General features: G+C 36.0%; 1 protein-coding gene across 11 annotated transcripts in view; it reads right to left on the bottom strand.

Annotated features, from left to right (window-relative positions):
* The window catches only part of PTBP3 (polypyrimidine tract binding protein 3), a 98,488-nt gene that overhangs the window by 16,889 nt on the left and 65,189 nt on the right, over positions 1 to 16,410 (bottom strand). For 10 of the 11 annotated variants that reach the window (XM_087419295.1, XM_087419296.1, XM_087419298.1 and 7 more), the window contains 3 exons: positions 15,828 to 15,992; positions 13,209 to 13,319; positions 11,552 to 11,726 (listed from right to left, as the gene is read on the bottom strand). In XM_087419295.1, the coding sequence (XP_087275421.1) occupies positions 11,552 to 11,726; positions 13,209 to 13,319; positions 15,828 to 15,992 (451 nt within the window). The remainder of the gene's footprint in view (positions 1 to 11,551; positions 11,727 to 13,208; positions 13,320 to 15,827; positions 15,993 to 16,410) is intronic. The other variant, XM_087419294.1, reaches the window with a different exon arrangement.

Genomic DNA, 16,410 nt, shown 5'->3' with positions numbered 1-16,410 from the left:
GGCGTGCACCGACGCACCGCTTGTCCGGCCATGCTGAGGCCGCGTCCCACATACAGCAACTAGAAGGATGTGCAGCTATGACATACAACTATCTACTGGGGCTTTGGGGGAAAAAATAAATAAATAAAATTATTAAAACAACAACAACAACAAAAAAAACAAAGTGAATTATGTAGTCCCTAAGGATCTAGAGGAACAGAGTTTTGGGGAGGGGGGTTCAACAGAGGTCAAAGAGAATGAGAAATGTAAAAGCTAAAGAACAGTTTTAGAGCTAAAGCAAGAAGTCAGAGCAAGAGTCCAAGGCAGGAATTTTTTTTTTTTTACTGATACGGTGATGAGCATATTTATAGGAAGAAGTACGCAGGCTGTATTTTCCAGAGGAGTTAAAAGCTCATATAAGTTTACTCTTCATTAAAGAGAATTATTTAACAGAATTTGTTAAATATGTAACTGTGATTTATTAAAATAATTCAAGAAAATATAGTCATTAAGAGATTTCAGGGATAGAGCTAACAGAGTTAGCTTGAAATTGAAAATAAGTGAAGATACAAAAAATGAGAATTACTGATGAAACAAGAAGGGAAATACATATTTATTGTAAGCACACTATGAGCCAAGCATCCTTCTAGTGCTGAGGAAGCAATGAACAAAGCAGACAAGAATCTCCCTCCTTGGGCCGGCCCCATGGCTTAGCGGTTAAGTGCGTGCGCTCTGCTGCTGGCGGCCCGGGTTCAGAACCCCGGGCGCGCACCGACACACTGCTTCTCCGGCCATGCTGAGGCCGCGTCCCACATACAGCAACTAGAAGGATGTGCAGCTGCGACATACAACTATCTACTGGGGCTTTGGGGGAATAAATAAATAAATTTTAAAAATAACAATAATCTTTAAAAAAAAGAAAAGAATCTCCCTCCTTGATAAACTCACAGTCAAGTAGGCTCAAGAACCTAGGTAAAATAATTTATTTTTACAACAGAAATAACTATATTTAAGGCATAAAGGAAGACTTAATGAGACTCCAATGTGGATACGATTAATTACGAAAATTTACACTAGAAAGTTGAACATAAGAAAACATATGAGAGATTATATTATTTATTGTTGCAAAGTATTCGCTTCCCCTTCCATATAACTCTGACCAGTCATGTGACTTGCAGTGCCTCCTATGGGAGCAGCATAGTTTCTATGAAATTCCTATTGCACTTGATCACGTGATAGGAATACACAGACAGACATGACATGTACTGCCTCTATACAGACGCTTTAAGAGGCATTATGGGTTTACACCAGCTCTCTTATTTTTCACTTTCTGCCATAAGAATGCCATGCCGTGTCTCAGATGGAGTGATCCACCTTCAGCCTGGCCCCTCAACCAGAAAGACATATGAAGGAGGGTTGCAAAAGCTGATCCACAGGTGCCTAAGTGTCAGCCATAGGAGAGAAATAAATGTTAATTGCTGTAAATCACTGAGATTTAGGGGAAGGGCAAGGGAGGTTCTTTTTAAACACAGAGAGACTAATACATATGGCTATGGCAGGGGAGGGGTGAGGCAGAAGACTAGCAGTAGGTTTTAGAGAAATGAAAAATTTTGAGATAACTATCACAAAATATTAAATAGTAATAAATAAAAGAACTGGCAAACAATTATCAGGGCCAAATTTTAAATAACTGTTTCCAAGTAAAATATGATTAACACGAACATTTGTTAAAATTTGACAGAAGAATCATTTATAAAGTTTCCATAAATCTACACTCCTCAAATAAGCAGAAACAGGAACACTTTAGCAAAGTGACCTGTTAGACAATAGGTTAGTATCTTTTTGAAAAGATTATATAAACCTTTAAGAAAAAGGTTTAAGATTTAAATGACTGAGAACAGACATTTTACATTTGGAAAATGAACCACCACAATAGGAATTAAGGCAATACAATTAATAGATAACATTTTTACCTATGAAATCAGTTTATACACAGCAAAACCCTAAAGAAACAAGTTTAATGCCCAAATTGAAGGAGGAGTAAATAAATTATGAGTCACCAGACAAAATAGAGAGCCATTTAAAATATTACAGAGTGTGTACTATGAAAAAAATAGCACAATTATGTTTTTTAAAAATGTGGGTATAGTAGCAGACTAAATAATATAGACCAACCTTACTGCAGAAAACGCCCAGTGAAAGAGTAAAAAGATCTTTAAAAAGTCTAACAGCTGACAAGATGATATTAGGCCAAAAACCTAACCCTGTGCAACTGAGCTCTGGTTTTGTCAGCCTCATGGGGTAGTAGACAAGATGCAAATTCCAAGGTTAGCCCAAGGAAGGAAGTCAATAGGAGACCTTCAGGGCATTAATCTAGAATTGTAAACCTAAAGTAATCCATCGCATTCACACTCCTCCTACCCTCAGAAAACAGCAAGGAAAGTTGGCCTTCATGCCTAGCAAAGGATGGACTGAAAAGTTCTAACCAAAAGCAAGATGACATGCAAATTCTCAGCCAAAATTTACACTTCTTAGGAGTCCAAAGGAAACCCAATAAAGTTATGGACTTAGATTGAAATGGTCCCCAACATAGAGCCTTTTATGTCACAGACTAGCAAATTCTCTCTGGAGGAACATACCACCTTCATCCCAAGCTTCAAAGAACTCTCACAATTAATTATCTAAGTAAAATGAATAATTCATCCAAAAAAAAAAAAAAAGCAAAGCAATACCTAACTGGAGAAAGACAAATGCAAATATTTCACACATTGGAATTATCAGATGAAGATTTAAATAGTACGTTTAAAGGAATAAAAGACATGCTGAAAAATATCTGTAGGGCAGGAGATACCTTAGAAAAAGAAACAAAATTTCTAGAAATGAAAAACATAATTATTGAAATCTAAAATTACCAGACAAGTTTAACAACAGATTAGACAAAAATGAAGACACCATTAGTGAAATTGAGGCCGTAAGGAATTATTCAGAATGCAGCTCAGAGAGATAAACAAATAGAAAACATGAAAGAAAGTTTGAGACACTCAGAATAGAGTAAGAGAGTATATAACAGGTCTAACCAAAGTTTTAGAAAGTAAGAAAAGAAATAGTGGAAAGAGGAAATATATGAAAAGATAATATCTAGAACCAATAAAAGACAACAATCCACCAAATCAAGAAGCCCAATGAGCTCCACTCAGAACACATAAGTCCTTACATAGATATATCATACTGAAACTACAGGACATCAAAGATGAAGAAAATATCTAAAGAATAGCGAGAGAGAAAGAGTAGCAGTTTAGTTGACAGCTAACTTTCTAAGAACAAAGAAAATCAGAATATTGCAGAATGATATCCTGAAAGAAAAATACTTGTCAACCTAGAACTCCATACTAAGCAAAAATATCTTTTAAAATTGACAAAAAAATAAAGACATTTTGGACAAATAAAAACTTCAAATATGTTACCACAGACTTCCTCAAGTGAATCTTAAAAAAGATGTCCTTCAGGTAAAGGGTAAGTGATCCCAGATGGCATATCTGAGTTGCAAGAAGGAATGAAAAGCCTAAAGAGACATATATGGTTTAATCTAAATTAATGTTCATGGTATAAAACAATACTAACAAATTGCAAGGTTAAAATTAAAAAAAAGTTTAAATAATAATGAGTTAGGAGGAGGTAAAAGGAGATAAAGTGTTCTGAAGTTACTGTATTATGTAAGGAAAGGGTACAGTATCATTAACTTTAAATTTCGGTAAAATAAGTATGAAAGTTAAAAATAGATGAAAATACAAAACAGTGTTAAACTCAAAAACAGTAGTGGGAAAAACAGAATAATAAACATTACTTTAACAAATATTTCTTGAGCGCCTATTTTGTGTCAGGCACAAACATGAGTAAACTACATAGAAAGAAAAACCTACCCTAGTGAGGCTTAACTCTAGTGATAAAAACATAATATACAATAAACATAGTAAATAAGCTGATAAGGTAAGAAGGTGATAAATACTGAGGGAGGGCTGGTCAGGGTAGGACAAAAGGGACAGCATGAGCAAAATCTGCAGGCATCTGGGAGAAAAGCACTCCAGGCAGAAGGAATAACCAGTAGAACAATCCAGAGGTGGGAATATACCTAACATGTTTTAGAAACAGGAGAGATGGGCCGGCCCGGTGGCTTAGCAGTTAAGTGTGCGTGGTCCGCTACTGGCGGCCCGGGTTCGGATCCCGGGCGCGCACCAATGCACCGCCTGTCCGGCCATGCTGAGGCTGCGTTCCACATACAGCAACTAGAAAGATGTGCAACTATGACATACAACTATCTAGTGGGGCTTTCGGGGGGGAAAAAAAAAAGGAGGGGGATTGGCAATAGATGTTAGCTCAGAGCCAGTCTTCCTCAGCAAAAAGAGGAGGATTAACATGGATGTTAGCTCAGGGCTGATCTTCCTCACAAAAAAAAAAAAAAAGAAACAGGAGAGATGTCAGTTTGGTGGGGAGAAGGAGCACAGGGGGAGCATCAAAGGAGATACAAATGTCAAAAAAGTAACATTGGAGTGGATGGTATAGGGCCTTGTACTCCAATGTAAGGATGTGGGCATTTACTCTGAAAGAAATGAGAACCATTCGAAGGTCATCAGCATTTGTCTGAAGTGATATGACTTAATTTTCTCTTCTAATTTACATACAGTAGAGTATACACATATAAAAGGTACTATGTGAAGAGTTTAGAGGTATATTTAAAACATGTGAAACTATCATCACAATCAAAATACTTCCATCATCTCAAAAATTTCCTTGTGTGCCTTTGCAATCTATCTTTCTCCAAACTCTGTCCCCAAGCAACCACTGATCTGCTTTCTGTCACTACAGATTAGTCTGCATTTTATGGCATTATATATAAGCAGAACCATATAGTAGGTGTTCTTTTTTATGTGGTTTCTTCCATTCATAATAATGTTTTGTCTGGCTTCTTTCATTTAGCATAATCCTGCTGTTCTTACCAATTTATTCCTTTTTATTGCTGAAAAATATTTCATCACATGGATAAACTACATTTTGTTTATCCATTCACCTATAGAATATTTCCAGAATTTAGAATAGAATATTCCCAGATTTCTGTCATTACAAATAAAATTGCTATGAACATTTACCTACTAGCATTTGTGTGGATATAAACTTTCATTTCTCTTGGGAAAATGACGGAGTAAAATGACTAGGTCATATTGTAGGCACACATTTAACTTTCTAAGAAACTGCCAAACTCTTTCTAAAGTGGTTGTACCTCAATTTTACATTGTCAGCAATGCAGTACGCTAGTGAACGATGCTCCAGATCCTTGGTACAGTGAGTGTTTTAAATTTTAGCTATTCTAATGGGCATGCAGTAATATCTTACAGTGATTTTAATTTCCATTTCTCTGATAACCAGAGATGCTGAGCATCTTTTCACGTGCTTACTGCCATTCATACACCATCTTTTGCCCAATTTTTTTTATTGGTTTCTTTGTTTTCTTATTATGGAACTATAAAAGTTCTTTATATAACCTAAGAGTTTATCAAGGTTGTTGAATATGAAATCAAAAAACAACACTGCATTTCTATATTAGCAACATTTAAAAAACAAAGTAACAATAATAGCTGAAACTTACACTGCAATTTTCCCAGGCACCATTCGAAACTCTTTATGTATATTAGCATATTTAACATTCATCACAACCCTACCCATAAAGTACTATTTTTATGCTCATTTCACATATGAAGAAACAAAAGTGCAGAGCAGTTTAGCAATTTGCCCAAGGTTTCACAGATCATAAATAATAGGTCTGAAATTAGAATCTAAAAAGTATGGTTCTTAGGTATAAATCTGGGGCCAGCCCGGTGGTGCAGTGGTTAAGTGCACGCTCTGCTGCAGTGGCCCGGGATTCGCAGGTTCGGATCCCGGGCACGCACCAACGCATTGCTTGTCAAGTCGTGCTGTGGCAGCATCCCATATAAAGTAAAGGAAGATGGGCACAGATGTTAGCCCAGGGCCAATCCTTCTCGGCAAAAAGAGGAGGACTGGTATCAGATGTTAGCTCAGGGCTAATCTTCCTCACAAAAAAAAAGGGGGCGGGGCGGGCCTGGTGGCGCAAGCGGTTAAGTGCACATGCTCCACTGCGGCAGCCCAGGGTTCACCAATTCGGATCCCAGGCGCGCACCAACACACTGCTTGCCAAGTCATGCTGTGCCGGCGTCCCATATAAAGTAAAGGAAGATCCGGCCGACCCCGTGGCTTAGCGGTTAAGTGCACGCACTCCGCTACTGGCGGCCTGGGTTCAGATCCTGGGCACACACCGACACACTGCTTCTCCGGCCATGCTGAGGCCGCATCCCACATACAGCAACTAGAAGGATGTGCAGCTATGACATACCACTATCTACTGGGGCTTTGGGGGAAAAATAAATAAATAAAAATTAAAAAAATAATAAAGTAAAGGAAGATGGGCACAGATGTTAGCTCAGGGCCAGTCTTCCTCAGAAAAAAGAGGAGGATTGACATCAGATGTTAGCTCAGGGCTGATCTTCCTCACAAAAAAAAAAAAAGGAATAAATCTAACAAAACATGCAAACCTTTATGGAGAAAAATCACCAAACTTTACTTAAAGACATTAAGAAACATCCAAATGAATGGAGAGATGGACAATGCTCAAAGACTGGAAGATTCTACTCTAAAGATGACAATTATCTTCTAAGTGATTTAATAAAAAGTCAGTGTAAGCCAATCAAAACCCCAATAGCTTTTTATTTTGAGGACTTGACAAGTGGATCCTAAAATTCATGTGTACATGGTCAAGAACTATCAAGATACTCTTGAAGAATATGGTAAAAAGACTTTCTCTATCAGATATTGAGACCTGTGGTAATGACAAACAGAAAGACAAATAAATAGACCAATGAACAATGCCCATAAAATTACTTAAGCAAATATTAAGCTGAAGGTTAATGGTATGCATTAGCAATTCTAAAACTACTTTTTGTATATTACAGAATTGAGCAAATAAGTAAATATTCAAGGCTAATGAAAACTAGATTTCTCATTCTTGAAGAAGGGAGTTACAATATAAAGGAGCACTGGATTGGAACTGGAGGTATCAGTTAAAACTTGCGGTTTTTTAAACACACACACACACACAAATGTATTTATGAAGCATATATACATATGTATCTTAGGCATGTCCATTTAAAGTGCCCAGAAACAATGACTCCCTATTGGCAACGAGTACATCTAATGCCTAGATATTGATTTCCAAATACCATTTCCCACTAAAAGGAACCACGACTCAATGGAGAAATGGCTGATTGCAGTGCTAAGGCAGGGAAGGTAAAGCTCTGAAATATCTTCTGCCTGACAGTAAGGAAGCGCTCAAATGATGACGAGGACATGTCAAAAGGCCACAGAAGCCAAAGTGAAAGCTCCCACTGGCCAAATCTGGGAAAGTTTGAACATAAAATGAAAAACGATAGTACAAAATTATAACCCAAAGAATAAGAATCTATGGGTCCATGCTGACACAAAAAGATAAATAAATACAAGTAGTAAATAAGCCATAGAGATCTAATGCACAGTATAATACAGACAATAACATCATGCTATAATTATGGAATGTGATAAATATCGTGTCATTGGCAATCATATTACAATGTATAAATGTATCAAAGTAACATGTTGTATACCTTAAATTCACACAATGTTATACACCAAATTTATTCAAAATAAATGAAGGAGGGAGGGAGCGAGGGAGGGAGGAAGGAAAGAAGGGGTAAGAAAAAAGTCCTTTATAATAAAATCCCAGGTAATACACGTAAAAGGAATGATGGAATTAGCAAATCACCAATATGGCAACCATCACAGTAACAACTAATTTCGGCAATGGATGCTAAAACTAAAGGATGAAAAGTGATAGGAACAGTATATTTACATAGTCTCAACGTTATTTCCCTACAAATAATTACAAAAAGAAAACCAGTAACTTTACTGGGAAGAAACTTGGCAGAAACCACTTTAGTAAGTGATCAAAGTTAATACCACCAGGAATAGGATAAACTGGCATCATGTGTCTCCTGATGTAATGAACTAAAAAAGACACATTATTTCAGGAAAAAAATCAAGACACTCATACTGAGAGACATTCATAAAATATCCAACCTGAACTCTTCAAAAATGCAAAGGTCATGAAAGACAAAGTATGAAGAAATGTTCCAAATTAAAGGACTGGAAAGAGACATGACAAATAAATTAGCCTGATACTGGTTTGGATCTTTACCAGAAAAAATTCTCTTATAAAGAACATTATGTTCATAACTGGCAAAATTTTAAAAAGGTCTATGGATTATATAACAGTATTGTATACAAGTTAACTTCCTGTATTTGTTTGTTTTGTTTTTTTGTGAGGAGATCAACCATGTGCTAACATCTGCCAGTCCTCCTCTTTTTTTGCTGAGGAAGACTGGCCCTGGGCTAACATCCGTGCCCATCTTCCTCCACTTTATATGGGACACTGCCACAGCATGGACTGCCAAGCAGTGCGTCGATGCACGCCTGGGATCCAAACCGGCAAACCCCGGGCCACCGCAGCGGAGCGCGCGCACTTAACCGCTTGCGCCACCGGGCCGGCCCCTAACTTCCTGTATTTGATAACTGAACTGTATTTAGGTAAGAATGTCCTTGTTTTTAGAAAATAAACCAAACCATCAGTATGTAGAAGTAAGGGGGCATAGGGCCGGCCCCGTGGCTTAGCGGTTAAGTGTGCGCGCTCCGCTGCTGGCAGCCCGGGTTCGGATCCCGGGCGCACACGGATGCACTGCTTCTCCGGCCATGCTGAGGCCGCGTCCCACATACAGCAACTAGAAGGCTGTGCAACTACGACATACAACTATCTACTGGGGCTTTGGGAGAAAAAATTAAAAAAAAAAAAAAGTAAAGGGGCATCATGCCTGCAACTTACTTTCCAATGATTCAGGGGAAAAAAAAACTACCTATCTACCTACACATACATACACACACACACAATCAGAAAGATGATAAAGTAAATGTGACATGATGTTAATAATTGGAGAATCTGAATGCAGTATATAAGGAAATTCTTTGTACTATTGTTGCAACTTAAATTATTTCAAAACAAAGTTACTAAAATACCATAAACTTTAGAATATAAGCATATATCTTTATGATGTCAGGGTAAACAAAACACAAAAAACAGAAATATAAAGGAAATGACAGATACATTTCACTACACAAAAATACCATGAAGAAAATGAACCACTAAGCCAGAAATGGGAGAAACTATTTGCAACACATATAACCAACAAAGGACTAGTGCCTGTCTGGAATATATATAAAGAATTCCTACAAATAAACAAGAAAAAAACAAGAAACCAAACACAAAAATAGGCAAAAGAGTTGAACGGAAAATTCACAAGGGACAACGGCCAAGACACAAATAAAAACAAGCTCAACCTCATTGGTAATCAGGAAAATTTCATAGCAGCATTGTTGAAAATAGCCTCAAACTAAAATAACCCAAATGTCTATCAACAGGAGAATGGATAAACAAACTGTGATATAGTCATACAACGTGAATCTCTATACCCCACAGTATTGAGACTGAACAAGCAATAGCTATACATATAAATGTGGAGGAATCACAAGTCACACACACACAATAAACAGCATGATTCCATTTACATAAAGTTCTAAATAAAGGAGAAAAAAAATTAAAGTTAGCACTTAGGGCTGCATAATGAGTGGTAAAAAAAAAACATAAGGAAAACAGAGAAAAGCAAAAGAATGATTATGATCAAATTTGAGACTCTGGTATCTTGGGGCTGGGAGATTGGGAACACAATCAATGAGAAGGTTACAAAGAGTGTTTCTTCAGTATGTGTAAATATTTTATTTCTTAACCTGGATAGTAATCACATGGGTATTAAAAATATTTTACATGTTTTATAAGCTTTTGTATAAGTATAATATATTACTAAAAACAGGGACCGAGAGCTTACAACTTAACCCTAAGAACTTTAAAAGGCAATATGTAAAAGAGAAAGAACAGCCAGTGAGGTAGGCAGAAAGTCAGGAGTGTGGTGTTTCAGAAGTCAAGAAACAAAAGGAAATAGTGAACTGTGTCAAATATTAGTGAGGCAGAGTACACTTGCAGACAATACATAAAAAAGTAGTGTTCTCTGTCTGATGAATCACTTATCTTAGGATGTAGACATTACTTTGCAATGACTAAGGACTTATTAACACAATGAAAAAGGATGTTAATATTCTGATATTTTATATTCAGAAACCAAAGTTCTTAATCGTATTCTTAAAAAGTCCTCCTTCCACAATACAGAACATTAATTACACCAGGAGTCTATATTCAATTACTGGAATAAGTGCAGTTCTACATTTGACAGCCAAGTTTTAGCAAATTTGATAGCTTCAATTTCTATCATTTATTATTGAAATGGTAATTACACAGACCTTTGGCTCTGCCAAATTAGACATATAAGTAGAGGATGGTAACAAATATAAAACACAAAAATTTGGTGAGACCAAAACAGAAACTTTTAACAATTTTAGGAACATGAACTGAACAACTCACTTGACTTTTTCAGTTATAAATAACCAAAAGCTTTTATTTTAAAATAAAGTTACAAACTGTTTCCTAGGAAATTTTGGACAACAATTTGGCTAAGAATTCTTTTTTCTCAATGAAAATGGACTAACTAACTACTTAGGGTCTCAAAATTAGCAATATTTTATGGTGTCATTTGGGAAAGGAGAACAATCACAAAGGGAAATAAACCTTAATACTTTATCTAAATAATAAACCACACTTTTGAGAACTGCAAAACCACAAAGTACGTATACTAACCTAATGATATATCCAACTGAGCCATCCACTGCTTTTTCCTTTACATAAAGGTTTATCTTAAAAGTATAAATATATTGAGAACTAATTTTCAATAAAAAAGAAGGAAGCTCTTCAATGCGACACTTGCAGAGACAATTCAGAAGGCTGTATTTTTATTAATGCAAAAACACAACTTCACACAAGCTTAAGGTAAAGATGGAAGTGATGTTTAAAAAACAAAACAAAATAAATCTTCTTCTTTGAATAAAGGAAGAATGTACTACTAATTTAGGCCCTTGTTTTAAAATATCACTACTTAAAAAGGGAAAAGTATTTCTCCCAAGAGCACTTATGCCAATATTCTGTTGACTATAAACCAACATATTTAAACAAATGTTAATACGTAAGACTATTAGCTTGAAGCAAATGGTTGTACAGCTTATAAAGAATGAGTAATATTAATGTTAGAAAATAAATTTATAACTCAATTTCAGAAATTCACTTGTTTTGCCAACTAACAGAATCTACTAATATTGCAATTTAATTAATGGACACATTTTCTTCCATGATTCTTGCTTTCCTTTAGAAATCCTGAAAGAATCCAAGAAGAAAAAGGCCAACTGACATACATGAATTAATAACTGAAACTTGTAACTTCAGAAAACTTGCTTTGTGACTCAAAACAGAACTACTCACCAAAAGCAGCAGCCATTGGGGGTTCAAGGGATGGCTGGCCATCACCGGTAGGAAGGTCTAAGCGAGTGAAGTCTCTGCTTTTGTCATTATTATATTTCACATTAAGGCTGGTGAGCTTGGAGAAGTCAATACGCAGAGTGCAGCATGCATTATAGATATTCTGGCCATCCAGAGCCTGAAGCATGTAAGAAAGGAACTGATGTTTTGCAAGACAACAACACTGATAAATCAAGTAGCTCTACTTTGACACAGAGTGGCAATCAGGTGTAAAGCAGAGAGCACTGGACTTAAAAGCCTAAGACCTGTGTTTATTTTTACCTCTGTCACTATGTGAGCCTAAGAGAGAAAAAGAGAATCTCTAACTCTCAGTTTTCTCATCTGTAAAATAAGGATAATACTACCTTGTCTGTAGTAAAATCAAACGAAAGAGGAGAAATGCAAAAGCTTGGAAAACCATTATACATTATTGTACATTGTACTAGCTATTATTATGATTATTTTGTCCACAGGAAATGTTTAAAGATATTTTAATTTTACATTTCATCTTAATTCTTTTTAGTATAGTTTATATAGGTTAAGATCAAGTCTTTGTAAATGGTACTTGTCAGAACCACAATATATGAAATATTAACTGCCACTTTTTTTCTCTTGTAAATTTATTTTGAATATTGACTATTTGAAATAATAAGCTGAGAAAAATTTGGAGTCAGTTCTGATACAAGACCAAAGATCGATAATCTCTCCCTTCACAATACCACAAATTTGCCAAAGGGATATTTGTAGCCACTTATGACTTCAACAAATGCTCCAATTTATAAAAACAGATATCAGAAACTAAAACACATAAAAATAAAACAAAAAATTTACAAAAGACCTTGACTTATAAAAATAGTTATCAACGAGTATGTCATCATAAAGGTACAAAATCATATACACAGTTAGAGGCTACAGCAAATATAAAGGCTATATTCCTAGTCAAGAGCCAGATACTGTATGGCACACCAAAGTAATATAAATCTTAGTCCCTACCTTTGAAAAGAAATTAGAAATAATTCAGATACCAATACAAGATAGAATTAGGGTTAGGGAAAGATCTTTAGGGGAAATGGGCCAAACTGAATGTGAAGTTTTATAATCTTGTCAAAAGTCAAGCACTCACGTACTAAAAAAAAGATGATATGAATTGACAGCAGCATATTTCATAAGATTTAATGTCTTCACCAATACAGAGCTCAAGAAGATTCAACAGTGAATATGGTTGCAAAAATAGTGAAATCAATCAACATTTGGCTGATTTAATAGAAGTAGACGAAGGCACGAGGGCAAAGATAATTCTGTTTTATTAGTCAGATTATATCAGGAGTACTGTGCTCAACTCTAGCCTTTAAACATGACAAACAGAAACGAGTCCCAGAGATCTGAGAAATGATAGGTGATTTGAAACCATTTTATACGAAGAAAGAAGTCATTTTAGCTTATTATAAAAAAGAATATATGAAACAGTACACCTAAAAATAGTAAATTTTATATTATGTATATTTTACTACAACAAAAAAATAACATAGTAAACTGGAGCAAGGGAAAAGACATGATGGCTTCTTTCAGCATCACTGAAGTGTCTGATTAACAAGTGAAAAGTTTAAAAAATCATAATTACCATTTTGGCATAATGTGCATTCAATGGGTCAGCATACTGAAGCAAGGCTTGAAACTGATTATTCTTTGTAAAGGTGATAATCTTCAAGACTGCGCCAAATTTAGAAAATATCTGGAAAAAAGTTCACATTAGGTTAAATCTAAGAAAAAAACATCAAGCTAATGTACCTTTATAAATACAATTTGACTCATGAATCCCATTTTTAAATGAAAATAATTTCCTCTATTAAAACTATTAGTACCAAAATGACTTAGGTCAAGCCTAAGATGTTAATGTTTCAACACCCACGTATGGCTTAAAACAGTGCCTGACACACAACAGGCACTCAAATATTTAACCTATTTTATAGCATGTCATAAATGGCACAATAGTAAAACAGGAGGCTACAACAAGAATTAATTAATTTTATGAGATAATGGTGTTACAAAGCATATGAATGGAAGTACAAGAGTCATATGGATCAAGGGCCGGCCCCGTGGCTTAGCGGTTAAGTGCTCGCGCTCCGCTGCTGGCGGCCCGGGTTCGGATCCCGGGCGAGCACCGACGCACTGCTTCTCCGGCCATGCTGAGGCCGCGTCCCACATACAGCAACTAGAAGGATGTGCAACTACGACATACAACTATCTACTGGGGCTTTGGGGGAAAAATAAATAAATAAAATCTTTAAAAAAAAAAAAAAAAAAAAAAAAAAAAAAAAAAAGAGTCATATGGATCAACCACTTCACCCTGAGACTCAGCATCTACTTTTTGAGATGTTTCAAGACAGAGAAACTACAAAATGTTCAACTAGAGGCTGCTCTATTAATTCATCAAATCTCAGACCACTGTTCTAGGCACTGGGAAATGAGCAGTGAACAAAACAGAGACAAGAGTCCCGGCTCATATGAAGAAAGACAGACGATAAAAAAGCAAATAAGGGCTGGCCCTGTGGCTTAGCGGTTAAGTGTGCGCTCTCCGCTACTGGCGGCCCGGGTTCGGATCCCGGGTGTGCACCGACGCGCCGCTTGTCAAGCCATGCTGTGGCGGCGTCCCATATAAAGTGGAGGAAGATCGGCACGGATGTTAGCCCAGGGCTAATCTTCCTCACAGGGAAAAAAAAAAAAAAAAAAAAACAGAAACAAAAGTATAAGTTAGCAGTAGCTACAGTGTTACAGTAGCAAAACCAAACACACACTGCTGACAGATCAGAGAGTGTTCAATGCCACTTCGTGGGATAAAGAGAAGAGAAGAAAATCCACCAGAACAAAGAAGCCAATCACTCAAGCAACTGCTGAATCCTTTTAGGGAACAAAAGGTGGCTATGGATACCACCGTTAAAAGCCCTCCCTAGCACAGCTTCACAAATGCACATACTTAGAAAACGGAACTCAGAAAACTATCATAGGGAACACAGCAGGCCTAATAAATGGTATATTTTGATATTTACGTGCATGGCACAGAAACTGTACTGGGAAATATATCTGAGCTCTATTGCCAATTGATACAATGATTATGGCAAAGTAACTTAACTTCCTCATTAAACTTCCTTAAACTGTCCCAGTTTCCTTATTTATAAAATGTGAGAAAAGGATAAGATGCATTTCAATTCGTAAATACACATGCACACATATACACACTCCTATGACTCTTCACTTAGTAGTACAAATCCGAAGCTTTGGAAAACAGTTCAATGATTCTGGACTGGCCTGGTATTATGCTGTGCAATGTATATTGAGATATAAATATGAAAATAATCATATAATATGTTTTAGTGTTTTAATATTTTAATACATGAGTTGACAAGTATAATGAAATGGAATCAATATGTAATTAAAGGAGACAAAAACTAACTGAAATTTTTGGGCTAGATGCCAAATATATATACAGTACCAAATAACTGTATATTACATTTTGAGGGTACGTATATATGAAGTATTAGTTAAAAATGTAACAAGTATCCTAAACAAAACACTGGACTTCACATTAGGAGGCTTGGGTTCTAACTGGCTCTTCAATACTCTCTACAATATTCAACTCATCAATTATCTGAGTCTCAGTTTGATTCACTACAAAATTATGTAACTAGGTAACCTTCCAGTTCTCAAAGTCTATATATTCATAGTAGGCCACGATTTGGTAGAATGCCTTTTATCAAGATAGTTTAGACATATTAATGGGTAGTCTATGAAAGCTATGTTGGGCATCAATCAGTATTTAAAATGATACTTCTATCTTACATATGAAGAGAATGCATACCTTCTTTCAGAATTTTTAAAACAAAAAATACTCAAATGTAAGGAGTCAATAAAAATAAATTAGTTGTTTTCTATATTGATGTTACTTTACCACGAATAACTACTACCAGTGTTTTTTATAGGAGTCTATGCTTTGTTCACTTTCATGCTTGGGGGGGGAAAAAAAGAACTTCTTACCTTTTTAAATCAAGTATTTAAGTTAGGAAAAAAAGGCTATCAAAAAATTATCTCTGATACTATTTCTTGTATAAAACAGGATGTTGAAGATTTTTTAAATTATTTAAACAAAATCAACCAAAATCAACAACCTAAAAAACTATAGACATAAAACATCAAAAGTTGCAGAGGTCCCATTTGACTCTGCTTTCATAAGAGTATTCCTTACCTGATGCAGAACTTCCAGAGTAACAGGGTAAAAGAGGTTTTCAATAATTATTCGGAGCACAGGGCTCTGCCCAGGTAGGATTGTGCCTTCACTGGTAGGAGCTCCAGGAAGGGCCAGACTTCCCGACTGGCCAGCACTGACAGCCTGCAGTGCAGCTTGGACGCTCTATATAACAATCCAAAATGAGTACTTTTGGTTAAAAAGAAGCATTACATGAATCCTTAATATTAGTTGATGTAAAGTAATAAGAAGTAATACAGTTAAATAAATTTATAATCAGTTGAGTCAAAAGACTTGCTTTCTTATTACAATGACACAATATTTAAGAAAGGTGCTTAAATTTACTTGAAGAAATGAAAAAAACACATGGCAAAAAAGGAAAATTTGGATATGGTTTTTATGTCCTAATTTTTATTTTTATTTATTTTTTTTATAATTTTATTTATTTATTTTTCCCCCAAAGCCCCAGTAGATAGTTGTATGTCATAGTTGCACATCCTTCTAGTTGCTGTATGTGGGACGCGGCCTCAGCATGGCTGGAGAAGCGGTGCATCGGTGCGCGCCCGGGATCCGAACCCAGGCC

This window comes from Ceratotherium simum, chromosome 29, assembly GCF_057802395.1.
Source record: "Ceratotherium simum simum isolate JZ-2026a chromosome 29, ASM5780239v1, whole genome shotgun sequence".
Taxonomy (NCBI): domain Eukaryota; kingdom Metazoa; phylum Chordata; class Mammalia; order Perissodactyla; family Rhinocerotidae; genus Ceratotherium; species Ceratotherium simum.
The sequence above is the reverse complement of the archived record's forward strand: the minus strand, read 5'-3'. Positions and strand labels throughout refer to the sequence as shown.